Here is a 17,432-nt window from a genome sequence, read left to right as displayed (position 1 = left end):
AAACTTCTAAATTGATGAGACATGTGTCTAACCTTTAGGACAATGTAGTATTGCTCCAAATGTTCGTTTACATTCCTTTAGAAGTCCGTTTTTGCGTGTTAGCACGATCGCGAATTACCATCTTTCCGCTAACTCGTTAGCCTGCCCAGTACTTCTTGTTGGCGACTGTACTTTGCGGATTTCACTAATCGCGGGTGGTTTTTGGAACCAATTATCTGCGATAAACAAGGGATTACTGTACTGTCATTCTTTAGGTCTTCGCACAGTGAAGCAAATTAAATCCACATTCATGAACAAATTAAATGTCTCTTAGTGATTAGAATATTTTGTTCCCAAAGCTGCTCTCTGCATCCGTCTAGTTCACAAATGACGGTCATGTGCTTCCTCCTTCTCCACATAGGTTTTGTGGTGTGACCTGCACAGCAAAGCAATGCGCTGTTTGATCATCAGCTTGTCCTGCATCCAGCACTGAGAAAATCAACTTTATGTGTTAATCCTCTCCGATCCTGTTATGCAATCTTTTCCTTTTTTCAGAACATATACACACACACACACACACACACACACACTAGAGGGCAGAGTGTCACAACTGAAGACTTCTATGGTAAGTCCTTGAAAATGCATTGTGACTGTAACTCTAGTGGTCAACAACAATGTAAACTTCCGATTTGACTATTCCCAAATAAGTCATATTTGCATGTTCCATTTGCTTAGACACACACCTGTTTGCTAGATGCATTGTAAAGCGGCATTATTCATGGGAGTGCAGAGAGCATCTTGAGGCAGACAATTGATTGTATTATTTTTGCTTTATTTTTGGGGCTATTTATTAATAAAGGCCTACCCAATGACAGAGGAGAAAAATGGGTAAGATATTAATTGTCAATTGCATACAAAGTTGGAATAATGTCTGTCTTGTCCTGTTAAGTTTCAAGAAACTATTACACGAGTTCATTCCACATGGTGAAATGAGACACAAAACTTCAGTTCAAACCATCATCGTGTGCGACATCATGCAGGGAATGAGCAAATCTCACGAGACTTCTATTCAGTGAGCATGACTGTGAATGTGTCTCTTGAGTTTTCATGGGTTATGAAGCTACCACAGAATGGTACCAGTGATGGCAAAGAGGAAACATATACGATGACAATGTTAAACCAGAGTTCCCACTTCACATTCCAACCACTAGTGCGGCACTGCCCAGTTTATTGCTCCTGTCCGAGCTGCTTAAATGTTAACTTTTTATGTTGGCCTCATTTTTACTAGTTTGTCAGGGCCATCTTTGAATCGTCAGATAGTATAACTTTAAACTGAGTCATACTTTGACATTCAGAAGATTTATCGTGCAGGACCTTGACTTTGTCACGCTTACAGTTACTAGCACGGACAGTATGTTAAGATAAAATTGTCTGGATGTGATCATTTTGGTTTGTAATGTTGTCGTTTTTAGATAACGGACTGAGTCAAATGTCATGAAGCAATTTCTATCTAAGATATCAATGCCAATTTTGCAAAATACGCAACATGTATCGGCTCTCGTTTATTTAAACAATGCTCAACAATGTTTGCTCTCTGATAATGCTTTTGGATTAGACTCACTGAATGTCAGTGTTAACAGACAATTATTGTTTTATACTTTTAGCCTAATAGTACTTTCAGTAAATGTATGGCTAGTATTTTGCTACTGTTATGTCTTTTTAGCTTTTCTTTTAGGGTGACACCATCTATTTCTAGGGGCTGCAGATGAAAAATAGCCTTCTTGCTAATTCTGGCATATTTACAGAAATTTTATTAATATGTACTGTTGCTGGTATGAAATAAAAGAAAGAAAACTGTCTGAAATGTCATCACTTTCATCTCATTAATGAAAAGAGACTTATGCTGTAGCTTGAATTGCACAGAAGAAGAAAAACCCGTCACTAAGTTTTTCTGATTTGTGGATTTATTTTTACTGACTAAACCAGATGTAATAAGCCAGGGGAAAAAAATAGAGCAGACACTTCATGTCAACTGTCTAGATTAAGAACCAAGAGGTACAGGCAAGTAAATGGGTACATTCCAATTTAGCTCAATGCAGAAAGAGATGATATAGCCAGGAGTAGCAGCGATGCGAGTGAGAAATGACCAGGTTGCTGAGCATTGTTGAGGTAATACTCAGCTACCTTTTTGTTTGGGTTTGGCCCAGTGAACCAGAGCTGCATGCACCGCTCTGATGTATTGGACAGTGTGGTATAAAGGTAGGACTGAGACCAGATTTGTTCACACATGGATTTAGGCGTTGGGTAGACATCAGTCCACTTTCTGCACTTGCTGCCTTCAGGGCATTGGTTAACACCTGTAATACAGAAAGATGATTATTCATTTTTACTTGGTCATATTAAACACAATATGAGGATAAGCGCCTTGGAAAACGGATGGACGGACGGACAGATATTTCAGAACGAAACAAGTATCTTTTAGCATTCGTGTCCAAGAGTAAGTCACATTTGTGATGAGAACACACCTGTGCTCCAGTCCCATCCTTTGTGCCAGTCCGTCTTACATGTCATATCATTTTTGCAGTCTTCCCACCAATCATGGCAGTCCTCCATACACAGAGGAACATTCAAGATTCTCTCCTTGCGCCACTCCTGATCCACCTGCACAAAGTATGAGTAACTCATAATTAACAAGATGATGCATTGTGACACAATAGCATCACAAATATTAAAATATTAATTTTGACAAACTTTCTACTTCCTGTATTCCCTCCATCTAGTCTCTCAATGTGGATTACACTGACACAAGAAGAGCAGCACCCACCGGTTGTATCCAGGGCCCCAAGTGTGGTGAGCATTCATAGAAGCAAGTGTCTTGGATGAAATGCCTCTTGCATTTGGGGCTCATCGAACCACAGTGGTTCCAGTTGAAGTTGTACAGGTACGAGTTATCTTCATGAGCTTCAGCACTGGTATTTGCTGTACAACATGCATTATCACGCCATGGCACACACTGAAAACACACAATAAGCACTTATTGCTATTTATAGTAATTGTAAATGACAACAAAAAGTCAATGAGTCGTGCATCCATTGCATTTGTTTCCATCACCTGAAGGTAAAGTTTTCCCTCAGGGCCAGGTTTTTCTTTGTGGTGTTTTGCATCAAGACATATGTTGAGTTTGTCTTGAGACAGAGAACCCCTGGAGAGGGCCAGCACGAAGACCAGAACAACTACCCACATGGCTCTGCAACAGAAAGTCACTGGGATGACCAAACATAAATCATATTCTATAGCTCTCTGTAAAAAGAGAAAGAGAAATGACAGCATGATTATTAGTTCCTCTGATTTTGCTATTAAGAGGAACATGTTTGAGTGAAATGAATGTTTTTATTTTACTTTTCAAATTACTATTATAACTTCCTAATTCCATTTTTGGGGGTTCCTTTGCATGTAGTATTAACTGAAGCTATTATATCGTGCTCTCCAACTACTGCTTTTTTTTTTACATTTTGTTTTCAGTGAGATAATCATTATAAAGTCCAGTTGCTCACTATTGTGACAAAACAACTGAGAGGTAAGAGAAGAGGTCTCTTATTGCCACAACTTGTGAAATGCTACAAACATTAACACAAATTCAAACATGTCAAAACAAATTTATATTTGAGAGTTTGAACGTGACATAAGCACTAAAAGAACACATAGCAGGTAGTCTGTGGAAAAACCTTCCAATAATCTGATTAATTATATAAGAACAAATATTGATCACTTCTCAAATCACACTACTCAATGAATATATGCTCTTATTTACATCTTATTACATTTTTAAAAATAAAAAAAATCAAACCAGGATGGGAAGGTACTTTTCAATGATGAATGAAATTGTTTACCTCATTGCGGTTGTCTGCAAATTGTTCGGAAGCTCAAGAAATCTCACACCCGACTAGCGGAGAAACTGGAAGGTGTGCGAGCGTCAGCAAAGATGACCTTTTAATATGAAGATGTCAGAACATAAAGTATGTGTTCCTAAAGTCCAAAGTCTTCCCATTGGGGGTGTGTGTGAGTGATTGTAGAAAAAAGACATGTGACTGGAATATGTTACGTCTACACGTGAGCTAGTTTAGTCTTATCTCAAGGTTAGTCCATTGCATACAGAGTAAATGTCTGGGTGACCTCAGAATTATAATAATAAAATTTCCTCTGAGCTACTACTGATAATGTGTACGGAAGCAAGTTACTTTCAATTTTGCTGAATTTTTGGGTGATGCGAGAACAATTTCCAGTGTTTTGGGATTGTATGGGCATTGAGTCTTTTCTCACCATAGACACTCACTATAAAGAAAAAACTACAACCAACCGTCACCAACATTCAAGTGCACATCAAAACCTACGCCCACACCAAGATCTGAAAATCTAAAAACAATTGCATGAATATTTCGGATTTCTTGGGACATCTCCATCACTACTATGAGGACAAAAATTGCTAAAACAATAATTAAATAACTAAAAATGAAAATAAATCTAAGAATATAATTGGAGCACTAATTTGAAAATATATAGAAATAAAAACAGAAATACGATAAAAATAACACTTAAAAAGTAACGTAAACGTATAATAAAAAAAAAAAAGGTTTAAAAATATGGAAATGAACACAACAAAATATATACACAACAAAATAAAAGTAAAAATAAAAAGCAAAAAAAAAAAAGGTTTTTTTTTTCAGTTATAGATACTGACCCCTGTAATCTTGGCAAGACTTTTCTGGCCTCTTGATTCCAACTTCCACTTCCGAAGTGGAACCTTAGCGCAACAAAAACCCAACCGGAAATAGTCGGGCGTCATTTGGCGAACACTCCTAACTTCCGACATCTCTATTTTGAATTTTCGAAAAAACGCTCGGTCGAATTACCAAGCAAGTGGATGGTAACTCCACCAATATTATCTTTTTTTGTTTTGATTGGCTTTGTCAGTTATGACTATTAATGAATAAGAGCACGTAGGTAAAGCTTTTTTGTTTGTTTTTAACGCGTCTAAGTCCATGTCAAGCACAGGTTTGCTTCCCTGTTTTGGTGTGCTCCGAAGCTGACATGTCCACGCTGTTCCCCTCCTTGTTTCCCCGAATAACTGAGTCTCTGTGGTTCAACTTGGACCGACCTTGCGTAGACGAGACAGAGCTCCAGCAGCAAGAACAGCAGCATCAAACCTGGGTAAGGTCTTAAAGGACGCATTAACGAGCTGGGCGTCAGTTCTTCACTCAGTTCCTACAGCATACCGTTATCGTTTCTTTTGCCATAGTTGCAGAGCATTGCTGAGAAGGACAACAATCAACTACCAATTGGGAAAACTATTTTTGAGGTAATTCTGTATTTGTATCAAATAATAATGGAAAGGTTGGATATTGTTTTTGTAGTCATCTAATATTAACATACATTATTTGTGTCATAACATCTTGAAGAAAATGGGGGCGGATGGGGGCTCAGTATTATTTACATTAGATAAAGTAGGACAACATTATGTGATTTAAAATGATACGTTTGGTTCTAACTTTACTGCAAATGAAAGCTCTACGTGAATGCAGTTGTATTAATAGTATTTACCGTTTTATTATCGATGCTTGTATTAGCATTCTGCAAGCAAAACTGTGCCTTTCTTTACCGTTTTCATTTTCCGAATGCAGGGAGGGGGATATGAGGAGGAGGAAGAGGAAGATGATGAAGACGAGGAGGACACCGAGGAGGAGTCCGAAGATGAAGAAGACATGCAGGACATGGACGAGATGAACGATTACAACGAGTCACCTGACGATGGCGAGATCAATGAGGTGCTTTCATATGTCACTAGCACTATTGTGGATCTTAAATATAATGAAAATTAGGGAGTTCACCCATTTCTTTGTTTCTATTGGCCAGGTGGACATGGAAGGGCAAGACCAAGATCAAGACCAATGGATGATTTGACAAAGAAAGTGTTTTTTACTTCTGCTATTAACATGTGATTTTGTTGACTACAAAAATGACTATGACTACAAAAATGTGGTACGTATGCATCATCTAACAACATATTGCTGGTCAATGCTGGACATTGCTTGCTGGTAAAATTGCTCCTGGGGGCAAGGTTCCTCACAGGGGATTTCATATTTCTTGGTTTTATAGTACATCCTGTTTAAACCCTTCTCACCAGTTAACCTTGGCCATATCATGTTTGTCATGTGACACCAACTGCAGCTTCTACCCTGACAATACATTTTAGCTGAGTCAGCTATAAAATGTGTTACTCAAGGAGATTTATTGGAAAGATTTTGCAGTAAACTCGCCTGATTGTTTCTATTTTTTTTTCACATGTATTATAAAGTCACTTTGAAACACAGTAAAACGTTTTATTTAAACAAAAAAAAAAAGGAAGCATTATGTCATAATTTTTGAGGTTTTTCAAAATCCATGTAAAATATAGTTAACATAATCAAAAACATCAGTTTCACTCTCTGCATTACATTTTGTATTACTATTTTGGAAATGTAAATAGATCGAGGGACCTTTAGGATTAACCATGCACAGACATTCTCCAATCTGTAGCTTTAATCCTTTGCATTGAAAGCTGTGCCATCCATAAATGCTGGATGGAGGCTGACTTGCACTTGTATTGGTCTACATAATCCCCTGGTACACCAGTTCTGCCATCCCATCCCTGATACCCTTGCTGTACTCCAGAGTGGCGCGGTGGATCTTCCACTCGTACAAGCCGCTCTTGCGAATGTGTCTGAGAAATTTGGGAGCGCCGGGAAACAGCACATTGTCTGCCATAATTATAGATCCTTTCCCAAGTAGACCAGAACCTTCCAACATCTGCAACACCGTCATATCAAGAAATAGACATTTAGTATCACCAAAACAAAGAAATACCCATACACGTGAAGATATAGTCATGTAGTCCATTGCTACCTGCAGATCAGTACAGTAGCATTTCTTCCAGTGGTCCATGAAGACCAAATCCAGTCTCTCCAAACCAAAATCAGATCGCAACCGTGGGATTACTTCATCCGATGGATTCACAATCAGCTCTACCTGAACGATAAGAAACGCAGCTTTACGTTTCTTACTTCCAAAAGTCAACACGAGTAGATCAAGTCATATCAAGAAATTATGATTGTGTCGCTCACTGTGTCATCGTCAAAGCCTGCCAGGCGGATGATTTTCTCAGCTATGGCAGCATTCCTCTGATCCATCTCAACGCTGTAGATTCTGGCACCCAATGGTAGAGCCCGGGCCATACGCACAGTGCTGTAACCACAGTGGGTCCCCAATTCCAGGACCGTCAGAGGCCTCTGCTCCAGCAGCAGCCGGTCCAGAATCTTTCCTACAAACGACGAATGCAGATACAGTACAAATACCGGAACCACAAATTCAACCATTGATATATTTCTAATTCTATTCATTGAAAAGTGACAATAGTAAAGGTTGTGAATATCCTGCGCTCACCCTTTTTAGGTCCAATATTACTGATGTACTCCACCTTGCTGCACCACTCATCAAAAGTGTCCAGGATGCTGTCAGGGTCCCCGGGTATGGCATGGGTGAGAACATACTGGTAAGCCCGCTCTTCACGGCTCAGACCGGTAATGCAGTCCTTCCAAAGGCGGACCAGGACCGCTCGGTAGAACAACGCAAAGTAGAAACGATATCGGATGAGGAGCGTCAGCAGGAGGGGGAGGAAAGCCAATGCGATGGCCGGGGACACCATCTTTGTCTCTGCACACCTATCATGGGTTTTAATCAATCATTAACAGTAAGACAAGTTTGTGGTTGCTATGGAAAAGTTAGAAGCGCAACGCTATTAAAAGTCAGAGTACCATCCAAGTGATTTTAACCATCCTCATGATTTTAAAGTGTTTACTGTGATGTTGTATGAGTATGTATGAATAGGACCGAGACAAACTGCCTACATTTGATAATCTTAATTCAAAATGTATCCGTCAATTATACTGAGTGGGTTATTGTTAAAAAGCAAATTAACACTTCATTTTGATTCCTTGTAACATTTCATAACAGCAAAAAAAAAACCCAACAACACTAACTTACTGCAGACACAACAGACACTTACCTAGTCTCTGCAAAATACGGTTACAGATAACCAGCTCGCCAAGTACTGCTAGATCCAAGTGTGCATACTGTATGTGTGTGTGTAGTGTGAGTGAAGGTTGGAGACCAGAAGCTATGAATTATTTAGGCATCACGTTCATGTGTTTATCCCTTGATAGTTTCTAATCTACAGCCAGTAAAACTAGTAAGACCAAGTTGCATTATTGCTGCATAATATTTGTCATCAATTCCAATCTTAACCACCAATTTCTTTTTTTTTATGTACCATATATAATCAAGGAAGCAGAGTCGCGTTGCCGCGTGAGACAAAGTGAAGCCGACATTGGATGTATCAAGTTAACAGCAGCAGGCGAGTATGTTTGACTTTGAGTCAAGTTTCCCACTTTACTCGCTCAATATGGGAGGTTGAAAAAAAACAAAACCGTTACAGGCAACAAACTTTCTTTATAGAATACAAATGCAAAGAGTTACAATAAGATCTTCTCAAATTAACTAAATTAACCAAATGGTTGACAAAAAATACTACAATGAAATACAAAAAAAGTATTGAGATACACAGTATAAAACTGTTAATATCATATTAGTGTTCAGTTCTCATTTGCTTATTTGTTATAAATTCTGCATATGTTAAAGAGGAAGTCAACCCCAATTTTTTTTTTCCAAGAATACTATGTTATATGTGCCCCCACTAGTCTAAACACGGCATTCTGATTAATTTTGTTAGTGAGACATGAGTTAAGAACGTTTGACCCATTTATATCCATCTCAGAGGGCGGCCAATTTGCCACTTGCCTTCAACTGAAAATGACATCTCAGGACACAACCAATCACGGCTCAGCTTCATAAAACCGGTGAGCCGTGATTGGTTTAATACAACAGCAATATCCCAATGATGTAAAACCGCAACGAGTACAAGCGTGACTGAGTGTTTCCTCATTATCGTGTTTTAATATGTATGCATATATTTACCAAACAATGAGAACATTGTTGTATTGCTGCATGGTTACATAATTGTGTCAAAGGTACAATACTACCCCGTGAGACACCAAATTAAAAGCAGATCTTTTATGCACACAGAAACCTACAAAAAAATATAATATTGCAACAACTTGAGCGAACAACTTTTAAAATGTAATGGGGGACCATTCATTAGTCAAGTGGTCAGAATGCAGAGTCGTGGTAACTTTTCACACTTCTGGCTTAAAAGTCTGTGCGAGGCTGATTCATTATTTAGAGGCTTTTTGCGAACGGGACATGTCGAAAAAGAGCTGCTAATAGGGAACAGACCGAATGGCTACAGTTCAGGGCAGGCTTGTTTCATTAGTCCCCTGATGAACTTCTTCAGATCTTTGTCGCTTCTCGTCCAGCGCACCAACCGAGTCAACACCAGCCTTCCTTCCTCAGCCTGAGCCAGTGCCAAATACCATCCATCCAGGACCCCGTTCACCTTTTTGTCCATGACCTCCCTGCCGACAACACCATCTTTGTTGTCTGCTGAGTCCAAGCCGGGACACGCACAAGTGCCGCCTTCCTGCAGCCACAGAGCATCATGGGCCATCGCGCCTCTAATTCCCGCCCTTTCCGCACCTCCCCCTGCCCACCTCAGGATGCGGCTTCGGGCCAAAGGCACCAGTTGAAGGTCTCCTCCCACTGTTGACACACTGCCCAGACGCATCTTCAATGCTGCGACAAGAGACAAAACGTGTGATTTCGGGCACATTGTAAAACAAATAACAGCTCATGTGGATGGGAAACAAAGATTTTTTTTTTTTTAATGGTCTGCTCTCAAGAGTACCCCGTCATTTCTTTCCTCACCATATGGACTTTGACAATAGTTGTCCTGGATGTCAGTCTCTCCCTCAGCTGCAAGACTGCAGGCTTCACAAATGACACTTCCTGGGTATTGAAAGGAGAGATTATACATGTCTCCATCTGCAGCAGAAATTGACTCATTCTAATGTATAATTAATGAATGTAGGCGGGTTACACAAAGTAACTATTGTAAGCTAAACCTATCTTTTAATTGTTAATGTAACAGAATATTTTCAGAAAAGACAGTGGGCCGCAAATGCCCCCGGGCCATAGTTTGCATGTTTCAGAAAGTTAGTAGCTGCACACAAACCTTTGAGCGCCTCCTCGTGGGTGATCTCCTCCATTGTTCGCGCATCCTGCTCCCCAGTTGGAGGGATGCAGAGCTGGGTCCCGCGTGGAAAGCGGCTGCAGTTGAACATTTCCGGCCAGGGGAAGCCGAAGGCGTTCATGACGGGGACGCAGTGGTCGCGCACGGCCTCGCAGAGGCTCCTGCACGGGCTGACCGGCCCGCTGTAGTCCGGCACACATACCGGAGCGAACAAGGAGCACAAGAACTTCTTGGTGTCCCGGTGACACAGCTTGGAGACAAGCGGCAGCCAGGCGGCAGACTGCTGCTGGGTCTCCCGCAGAGTGTCGTGGCCCAGCAGGTTGGGTAGCCTCATGTGCCGGTAGCCGATGCCGTGGCACAGAGACAGACTGCTCGGTATCGGCTTGCACACCGACCGGACCGACGAACTGAAGCCGAGCGACGGCGGTCCGAGGTGTGCAGGAGCGAGAGCGTCAGACGCCAGAGAAACTCCAAGCATCAAAACAAACAAGAGCGCTTTCATAGTGGTTGTTTTTGTCCCAGCCCCAACTAAAGGTGAGTTCCACAGCGCTGGAAGCTCTTTTCCGCCTGCTCCCTCCCCTCTGTCGGTGGGCGTAAATAAAAGGAGAAGGTGTGGAGGAAACTGGAGGGTAAACAAGAGGACAGACGCCTGTTAATCATCACCACCGCCCCCAAAAGGTTTGGTGACTACTTCTTGTCTGCAGCCAGGATGTCTGCAAAGCTGCTCAACTGACGTGAGGCATTCAAGTGCAATCAAGAGTCGTGTGCATGGAGTTGAAGTTAGTGACTTCTGAGAAACGGGCTTGGAATGCAAAACATTACTCGATGTTCCAAAGATAATTGCATAAATGATGAGTTGCTGTATTGTTCCCATATTTATTTATTGTGCAATAGATGTAATCTATCAATTACCTCTCTCCAGCCACTAGGTTGTTCCCAGGCCAGAGGAGAAGTGTAGCATCATTCCACATTTGCAAAAAAAATATTAGGCCGACTCACATGGTAATATAGAGAAGATACAACTTAGCCATGTCTGTCATCTAGTGGTGAATGATGATATTACAACTCAAAACAACAATAAAGGCCTGCACACTCATGTTTCAGCAGACGTGGATTCGCATATTCACCTATTTTAGTTCTAGTATAGTTTCCTGTGATTCTCCCCCCCCCCCCCCCCCAATTATTTATCAAATAAAAAACAAATGTGCATCAGTGATTTTTTTTATGCAAAACGTTCTGAGTTTGTAGAAAATAAAATTGTTGCCTATCCCTGCACTATACGTACAGAGGAGCACCAGTTTCATGTTTTTTTTTTTAAGGTTCAACAGTTTTTGCTGTGGAAACAAGAATTTCAACAACATGAGCATTTAGATAAGTTTAAGTTACAAACACGTTATGTACACGACCTCTAAATGCTTAGTACATTATGTTAAGTGGTTGTCAGCAGCTGTTAATGGAATCATCAGTGTTACAGTTCAGTATGTTCTACTCTGTCATTCTGTACTTAGCCTGAGGGGCGCTAAAATGAAGAAGAAAGAAAACGTGTGAGTTGAGGTAGGCTGCCACGCATACACCAACAAGCCTTATCTTGTCTTTGTATTTTACAGCTTCTTATATGTGTTTCCTTTTTGTTGGCCTATCAGAAAATTGGCCATCAGAAAAAAAAAATGTTGATAGGAACTTTTAACAGAGTCAATAAATATTTATGCATTGACTGTCTTTCTACTGTACTGTTTATATAAGAAACAAAACATTGAACACAGTTTTATTTTATTAGACTGTACTTGTAATATCTTTATTAACATTGTTAACATGAGGAAGGCGACCCCAAGTGGACAACAAAATACCTGCATCGTCACATAATTTCACGTTGAAGGGTTCAAAGAAATAAAATAACAAGAAATCAACAAAAACGTAGGCGAGACATTTATGTAAGCGATACTGATATAATTAAAAAGAGCGGAAGTTGCAAATTACTAAACAAGACAAATCTGCAGCCTTGTGTAGTTACAATTCATTTTCTTTCACACAGAAATAGTTCAAGGAGAAAAACCCAGGTGGAAAAAAATGGCAAGTATACTAGCATAAACTTTAACAGTTACTTTTAAAAAAAATATAAAACAATTTATAAGGAGTACTTTTAGCTCCCTTGAGTTTAAAAACGGCGCCGTGGCGTCACCACCGGAAGTGACGTCCTTGTTGTTGCACGCGCAGTGCAGCTGTCATGTGATAGCTGCTTCTGCTGAGTGTTTCCAACAGGAGCTGACCAAACTCACCTCTTTTGATGAAGTCCAAATAACGCTCAAGCCCAATTGTATGTTTGTTGTTACGGACGGCTGCTTTCTGCGGGAAAACCGGGAAGCCGGAGTGCACCGGACGCTGCCATGGGCTGTTGTTACAGCAGCGACAACGAGTCTGCAGAGCAGGTAGTTAGCCGCTTAGCTTGCTAAAACAAGCTCCAAAGATTTTAGTCCGCGGTCGTACGAGCACTACTCACTCGAAATGATTGACAGGACAAACGATTGGTCATGTCAGAGGATGCGTGATTATTAAAAGAGGTTTATTCCGCTATTAGAGCTTTTAAAAGATTACATTTAGCATGCTCAGTGATGGCCTAGTTTAGGGTAGTTTGCTGATTGCACACGGTGGAAATGAGAACTGCTGAAAGTAAAGAAATCTGTCACGAGTTCTTTGGCCATGTTGATTAATAAGCAAAGGGGAGCTAATCCGTATGGCCACATTGAAAAAAGTGAAGCAATTAAAAACGTTGATTGACGTGGTTACTGTCTTACAAAGCTCACAAGATACTTTCAAGTTCCGATTTTTTGTATGACTCAAGCTCTTCCTCAAGTACCGTTTGAGGAAACATCCCCGTTCGTTCAGAATAGCCTGTCACAATGACATTATACGTATATTTTTCCCGTCTTAGTTTTGGAATTTGTAACCAGATGTGGCAAAAGTTACTCACACGATCCACGAGCTAATCATAGTTTGGAAGTTTGCATAGTTTTTTCCATTTCTTTTTGACATTTGTTTTTCCATATTCTTTTTGTTTTTCCATATTCTATCAGCTTAAATTCGTTTTCAGCGGGGGTTTTATATATATATATATATATATATATATAGTAGTGTTCTTCTGAAAAGTTAAAGTGAAAAATTAGTTTATTCTGATACAAATACTTTTGTAGTCATCAGTAAGAGAGTGGTCCAGATTAATTTTTGGTAATTTTCTGATTGAAGGATAATGAACGCAAGCCGCTGATCACCCACCCAAACCCTGTCAGCAAACCCCCAAATGGCACGGACTGGATCACTCCTACCGTCCCCTCAGCCCGAACAGATGAGCAGGCGCTGCTCACATCCATCCTCACCAAAACTGCACAGTAAGATTGGGATCCACCCTGACTCCGTTTGATAATCTAAGAAGTTAATAAACATTGTCGTTTGTTGCGCAGGAACATCATTGACGTGTCGGCAGCCGACTCGGTCATGATGGAGCAGCACGAGTATATGGACAAAGCTCGGCAATACAGGTATATTTCAAGCTTGTATGAAAATCACTAGAAAAATGCTATTTGACTGGGGATGGAACATATCATTGAACATAGTCTTCCATAGGTGACCATACATATTTCTTTTTTTATTATTTTTATTTTTTTTGTGGACGTGACACTGATAGGTGTGCTGGCTATAGCACAAAGTATGCAAGACTAATTCCCAAGCCCTAGTTGTGACCTCTAGTGCTGACCAGATCACCTATCACCATAATGGACTAAAAATAAAATTTCCACCACTGTGGGGGGAGTGGGCAAGATGTGAATGAAATGACATGTCTGTATGTCCCTCTGCTCAGCACCAAGCTTGCTGTTTTGAGCAGCAGTATGCCCCAGAAGAAAGCCCTGGCTCTCCCCTCCCTCACTAGCCAGCCCCACCAAGTGCTCGCCAGCGACCTGGTGCCGTACTCGGATGTTCAGCAGGTAATCACACACACAACTCACTTTCAAAATGCTGCACGGGGACTGAATGTGAACCCCAAAACAAGTCTGAAGAAAGATTATAATCATTGTCATGTACTTTTTCAGGTATCCAAGATAGCGGCATATGCCTATAGTGCAATCTCTCAAATCAAAGTGGATGCGAAAGAAGAACTAGTGGTCCAGTTTGCCATTCCTTGAACTGACAACTCTGGGCTGCGTATGGCTCCTCCCATCATTGAGTATGTCCCTGCCGTGCCTGCAACTACACCCTTCTCTCCACCCATTTATCAAATTGTCACAGTCGACGCCACGTAGCATCACAACGGCCATCTCGTCACACTGTGCAAAATCAAAAGTCAGTGAGAAGTTGTCAACTCCCATCCACATCATGGGCCTCCCTTGAATCACAAAATAAGCATAATAAAATGTGCAAGTTCTGGCATTGATCCTGCTAGCTGTTCTTTGTTACATCAAATTTGTTTACAAAGTTGAATTTTTGATATCCAGCTGAAGAATTCTGATATTATATACAAAATAAGTAAAAATTGTTATTGGTAACCATTTCAACTCAAGGTCAAACGCAATACATTCATTTCTGGGAGGCTAATTGACGGGTTATTATTTTGCACATTTCCACTGGTGAGGTTGCAATAGGCTTCACTACACTGAAGTTCCATAAAGGTTCTAATCTCATAAAACCTGTGTAGCACTGGAGGCCTACGGTTGGAGGGGGGGGGGGACTTGTGGAGGGGGTGTTGGGAAAGGTGTGTATTATTTTTTTGCCTTTTTTGTACAGAATTTTCTGGCTAATTCTAAAGCTGAAGATGATTGTAGAGGGTGTTTTTTGGAAAGTTCGCAATTGGCTGTGATCGATGACAACCATTTTTATGAAAACCAATAACACTTTGTCAGTTTTCAAACCAAGCTTTTCGCTGCCGATTGTACTATGAGTGATTTGTTTGTATTAATCAAAAACTAACCGTTGGAGAAGTGTGGGGAGAGCGTTAACAATCCATCGTACCGCAACAGATCAAAGGATCCAAGAGCTTTTTGAGATTATTTATTTTGTGTTTTTAAACGTACAGAAAACACGCAAGGGAGCAGAGTGAGATGCTCTGAAGGGATCTCGTGCAAGGCTGTGATTGTCTTAGCCGCACATTTGAGCTTTCTGTAATGGGTTCTTGGCATTTCTTTTTTTTCCACTTATTGCTTTGTTTCTCGGATATGTTATACTAGCTGAAATATATTTGTAATATCTTAGGCTAGTACCAAAAAAATACCCCGTTTTTGTTTTGTTTATTAATTCAATAAAAACCTTCAACAGCTGTTGTGTGTGTGTGATGGGGTTTTCAATCTATTACTGATGTATTACAAATGTTACTTTTGGAGTTTTATATTAAAAAGAGACCAAATGTGTTTGCTATTGAACCGCACACACCTTTTAAATAAAGGTCTTGTAAAACAGTTGAATGCTCGCAAATTGGAACACAATCACAAAACTATTAACCTTTCTCTTTTGCCTGGGTTGCTACTTTGTTGCCATATTTGTGCCAAGGCTCCCTCTTTAAATTCATCTTTAATCCATACTGTGCAGGTGTCACAAAGAATTCTGAACCCCCCCTCCCTCAAAAAGTAATGTCAAACTAAGTGGAACTAACATGACGCTCCAAAAACACAAAAACCACCAGGGGGCAGCAGAGGCCTGGGTGGGCGGGTGGCGAGGCCTTGCAAGGCCACACAACTGCTTCCAAATAAATTGTATTTCATTCATAAAAATAATAATACCTATCCACATGTAATCAATTGGGTTATGTGAAAAATTAACACAAAAAGAATAATAAAAACATGTCTCTCGGCTGGCCTGGGAACGCCTTGGGATGAGCAGGACAAAGTGGCCGGGGACAGAGAATTTTGTGCTTCCCTGCTGAAACTGCTGCCCCTGCGACCCGACTCCTGATAAGCGGTGGAAAATGGATTGATGGGTTACAAGAATCTAGTATTCCACCGTGTCAATTTGCAAATGAAAATTTAGCCATAAACCGGAGTTTGGTTGGAGATAACATCAACCACTAAATAGCACTGAAGAAAATCTGTTTAAAATAGCTATTTACAGAAAGCCTTGTTCCTAAATGAACTGATAAGTATTTTGAGGCAGAACACTGCTGCCTCTTTTCTACACTTTTACATGCTTGTGTTCGTGCCTACTCAGACTCAGAGTGAGTTTGCATGTTCTCCATTTCTTCATTTTCTCTACTGTACCCCCAGCCACCATGAATAGAATAGGAGGTACAGAACATTTATTCACAGTCCATTCATCAATGATTTTTTTCTTTATTATATGGGGTAAAATATTATATCTCTTACTTTCTCATAAAAAGCTTCTAGATTTAAGTAATTGTGACTAACAGCTTACCTATTAAGGATAAGTGAATGGATGTATTTGTCACTATTTGTGGGCACTAACAGAGAAACTTTGCGAATGTTACATGCCTGCCTGTCAACGTTGGAAAAACAGAAAACAGTATGAAGCAAAGATTTTTGTGTTGTGTTTTTATTTGAATCTATTATGTTAATTATTTTAATCTTTTGTAATGTGTTCCTTTTTTAAAAAAAAAAGTTGTATGATTGGTTTCGATTATTGTTTGGACCCAAAGTTTTATACTTTTGTCAATAAACTAACTAACTAACTAACTATGGATCCTTTTCACAACTGCTACTTTAACTACTACTAAAATTTATTAGCCTTGTCACACAGATGAGGCTGGTGAAAGAAGCAATGACAGCACAGTAACTACTTTTTACATATGCAGGTATCAAATGGCACATCTGGGGAAATTCGTGAAGCACCTTCGAGGGAGAAGGTAACAAGTGGAGAATATGCATACCTTCTCTTTCCTTTATCTTTTTATTATTTTTTTGTTTTGAATTGAGAAGTGGGATCATACTGTTCTCAATGGTTCAAAATAATATACCATTACAATTCACTTGTCGCATACTATATATGACCATACACCAATAATAGTCAATGAAGTAAATATAGTGTGTGTTTCCGAAAACATGGAATGACACAGCAGTTTTTTGCCTTAAGGTGGATGCACAAATCAATCTTTTTCAAGTTCCCTTGGATTTACTGTTTTAAACAAGTAGAACTAAATTGTGGTAAGTTTCTGTGGGGGCACTTGATGACTTTGCAAATTTGCAAATGGCTCAATTGTTTTTCAAGAGTTTTCACTCTAAAT

At 40.1% G+C, this 17,432-nt stretch overlaps 5 protein-coding genes and 1 long non-coding RNA gene across 8 annotated transcripts; 3 read left to right on the top strand and 3 right to left on the bottom strand.

Annotated features, from left to right (window-relative positions):
- The first annotated feature begins 173 nt into the window (after positions 1-173).
- Positions 174-2,829, top strand: LOC119133045. Its single transcript, XR_005100039.1, has 3 exons — positions 174-867; positions 2,564-2,649; positions 2,760-2,829. It is a non-coding gene; the product is annotated as an uncharacterized LOC119133045 (long non-coding RNA).
- Positions 1,922-4,119, bottom strand: folr (folate receptor). Its single transcript, XM_037268677.1, has 5 exons — positions 3,870-4,119; positions 3,091-3,226; positions 2,804-2,992; positions 2,505-2,640; positions 1,922-2,336 (listed from the first exon to the last, which is right to left on the bottom strand). The coding sequence occupies exons 1-5, from the start codon at positions 3,872-3,874 to the stop codon at positions 2,065-2,067; spliced, it is 738 nt and encodes a 245-aa protein (XP_037124572.1). The 5' UTR covers positions 3,875-4,119; the 3' UTR covers positions 1,922-2,064.
- Positions 4,120-4,816: 697 nt separating this feature from the next.
- Positions 4,817-6,365, top strand: anapc15 (anaphase promoting complex subunit 15). Of its 3 annotated transcripts, none has more exons than XM_037268024.1 (5): positions 4,817-4,976; positions 5,063-5,187; positions 5,276-5,335; positions 5,658-5,801; positions 5,890-6,365. In XM_037268024.1, the coding sequence occupies exons 2-5, from the start codon at positions 5,068-5,070 to the stop codon at positions 5,935-5,937; spliced, it is 372 nt and encodes a 123-aa protein (XP_037123919.1). In that variant the 5' UTR covers positions 4,817-4,976; positions 5,063-5,067; the 3' UTR covers positions 5,938-6,365. The 3 variants fall into 3 exon arrangements, with proteins under 3 accessions (XP_037123919.1, XP_037123917.1, XP_037123918.1); XM_037268022.1 differs by having other exon boundaries at positions 4,818-4,980; XM_037268023.1 differs by having other exon boundaries at positions 4,837-4,892; positions 5,016-5,187.
- Positions 6,241-8,415, bottom strand: tomt (transmembrane O-methyltransferase). Its single transcript, XM_037268025.1, has 4 exons — positions 7,456-8,415; positions 7,137-7,333; positions 6,919-7,041; positions 6,241-6,822 (listed from the first exon to the last, which is right to left on the bottom strand). The coding sequence occupies exons 1-4, from the start codon at positions 7,715-7,717 to the stop codon at positions 6,625-6,627; spliced, it is 780 nt and encodes a 259-aa protein (XP_037123920.1). The 5' UTR covers positions 7,718-8,415; the 3' UTR covers positions 6,241-6,624.
- A 322-nt stretch (positions 8,416-8,737) lies between these two features.
- Positions 8,738-10,946, bottom strand: sfrp2l (secreted frizzled-related protein 2 like). The gene is made up of 3 exons (XM_037268021.1): positions 10,199-10,946; positions 9,892-9,972; positions 8,738-9,759 (listed from the first exon to the last, which is right to left on the bottom strand). The coding sequence occupies exons 1-3, from the start codon at positions 10,716-10,718 to the stop codon at positions 9,371-9,373; spliced, it is 990 nt and encodes a 329-aa protein (XP_037123916.1). The 5' UTR covers positions 10,719-10,946; the 3' UTR covers positions 8,738-9,370.
- A 1,457-nt stretch (positions 10,947-12,403) lies between these two features.
- Positions 12,404-15,519, top strand: lamtor1 (late endosomal/lysosomal adaptor, MAPK and MTOR activator 1). Its single transcript, XM_037268064.1, has 5 exons — positions 12,404-12,642; positions 13,457-13,599; positions 13,672-13,749; positions 14,070-14,193; positions 14,299-15,519. The coding sequence occupies exons 1-5, from the start codon at positions 12,601-12,603 to the stop codon at positions 14,389-14,391; spliced, it is 480 nt and encodes a 159-aa protein (XP_037123959.1). The 5' UTR covers positions 12,404-12,600; the 3' UTR covers positions 14,392-15,519.
- The last annotated feature ends 1,913 nt before the right edge of the window (positions 15,520-17,432 follow it).

Source organism: Syngnathus acus, chromosome 13 (assembly GCF_901709675.1).
Source record: "Syngnathus acus chromosome 13, fSynAcu1.2, whole genome shotgun sequence".
Taxonomy (NCBI): Eukaryota; Metazoa; Chordata; class Actinopteri; order Syngnathiformes; family Syngnathidae; genus Syngnathus; species Syngnathus acus.
The sequence above is the reverse complement of the archived record's forward strand: the minus strand, read 5'-3'. Positions and strand labels throughout refer to the sequence as shown.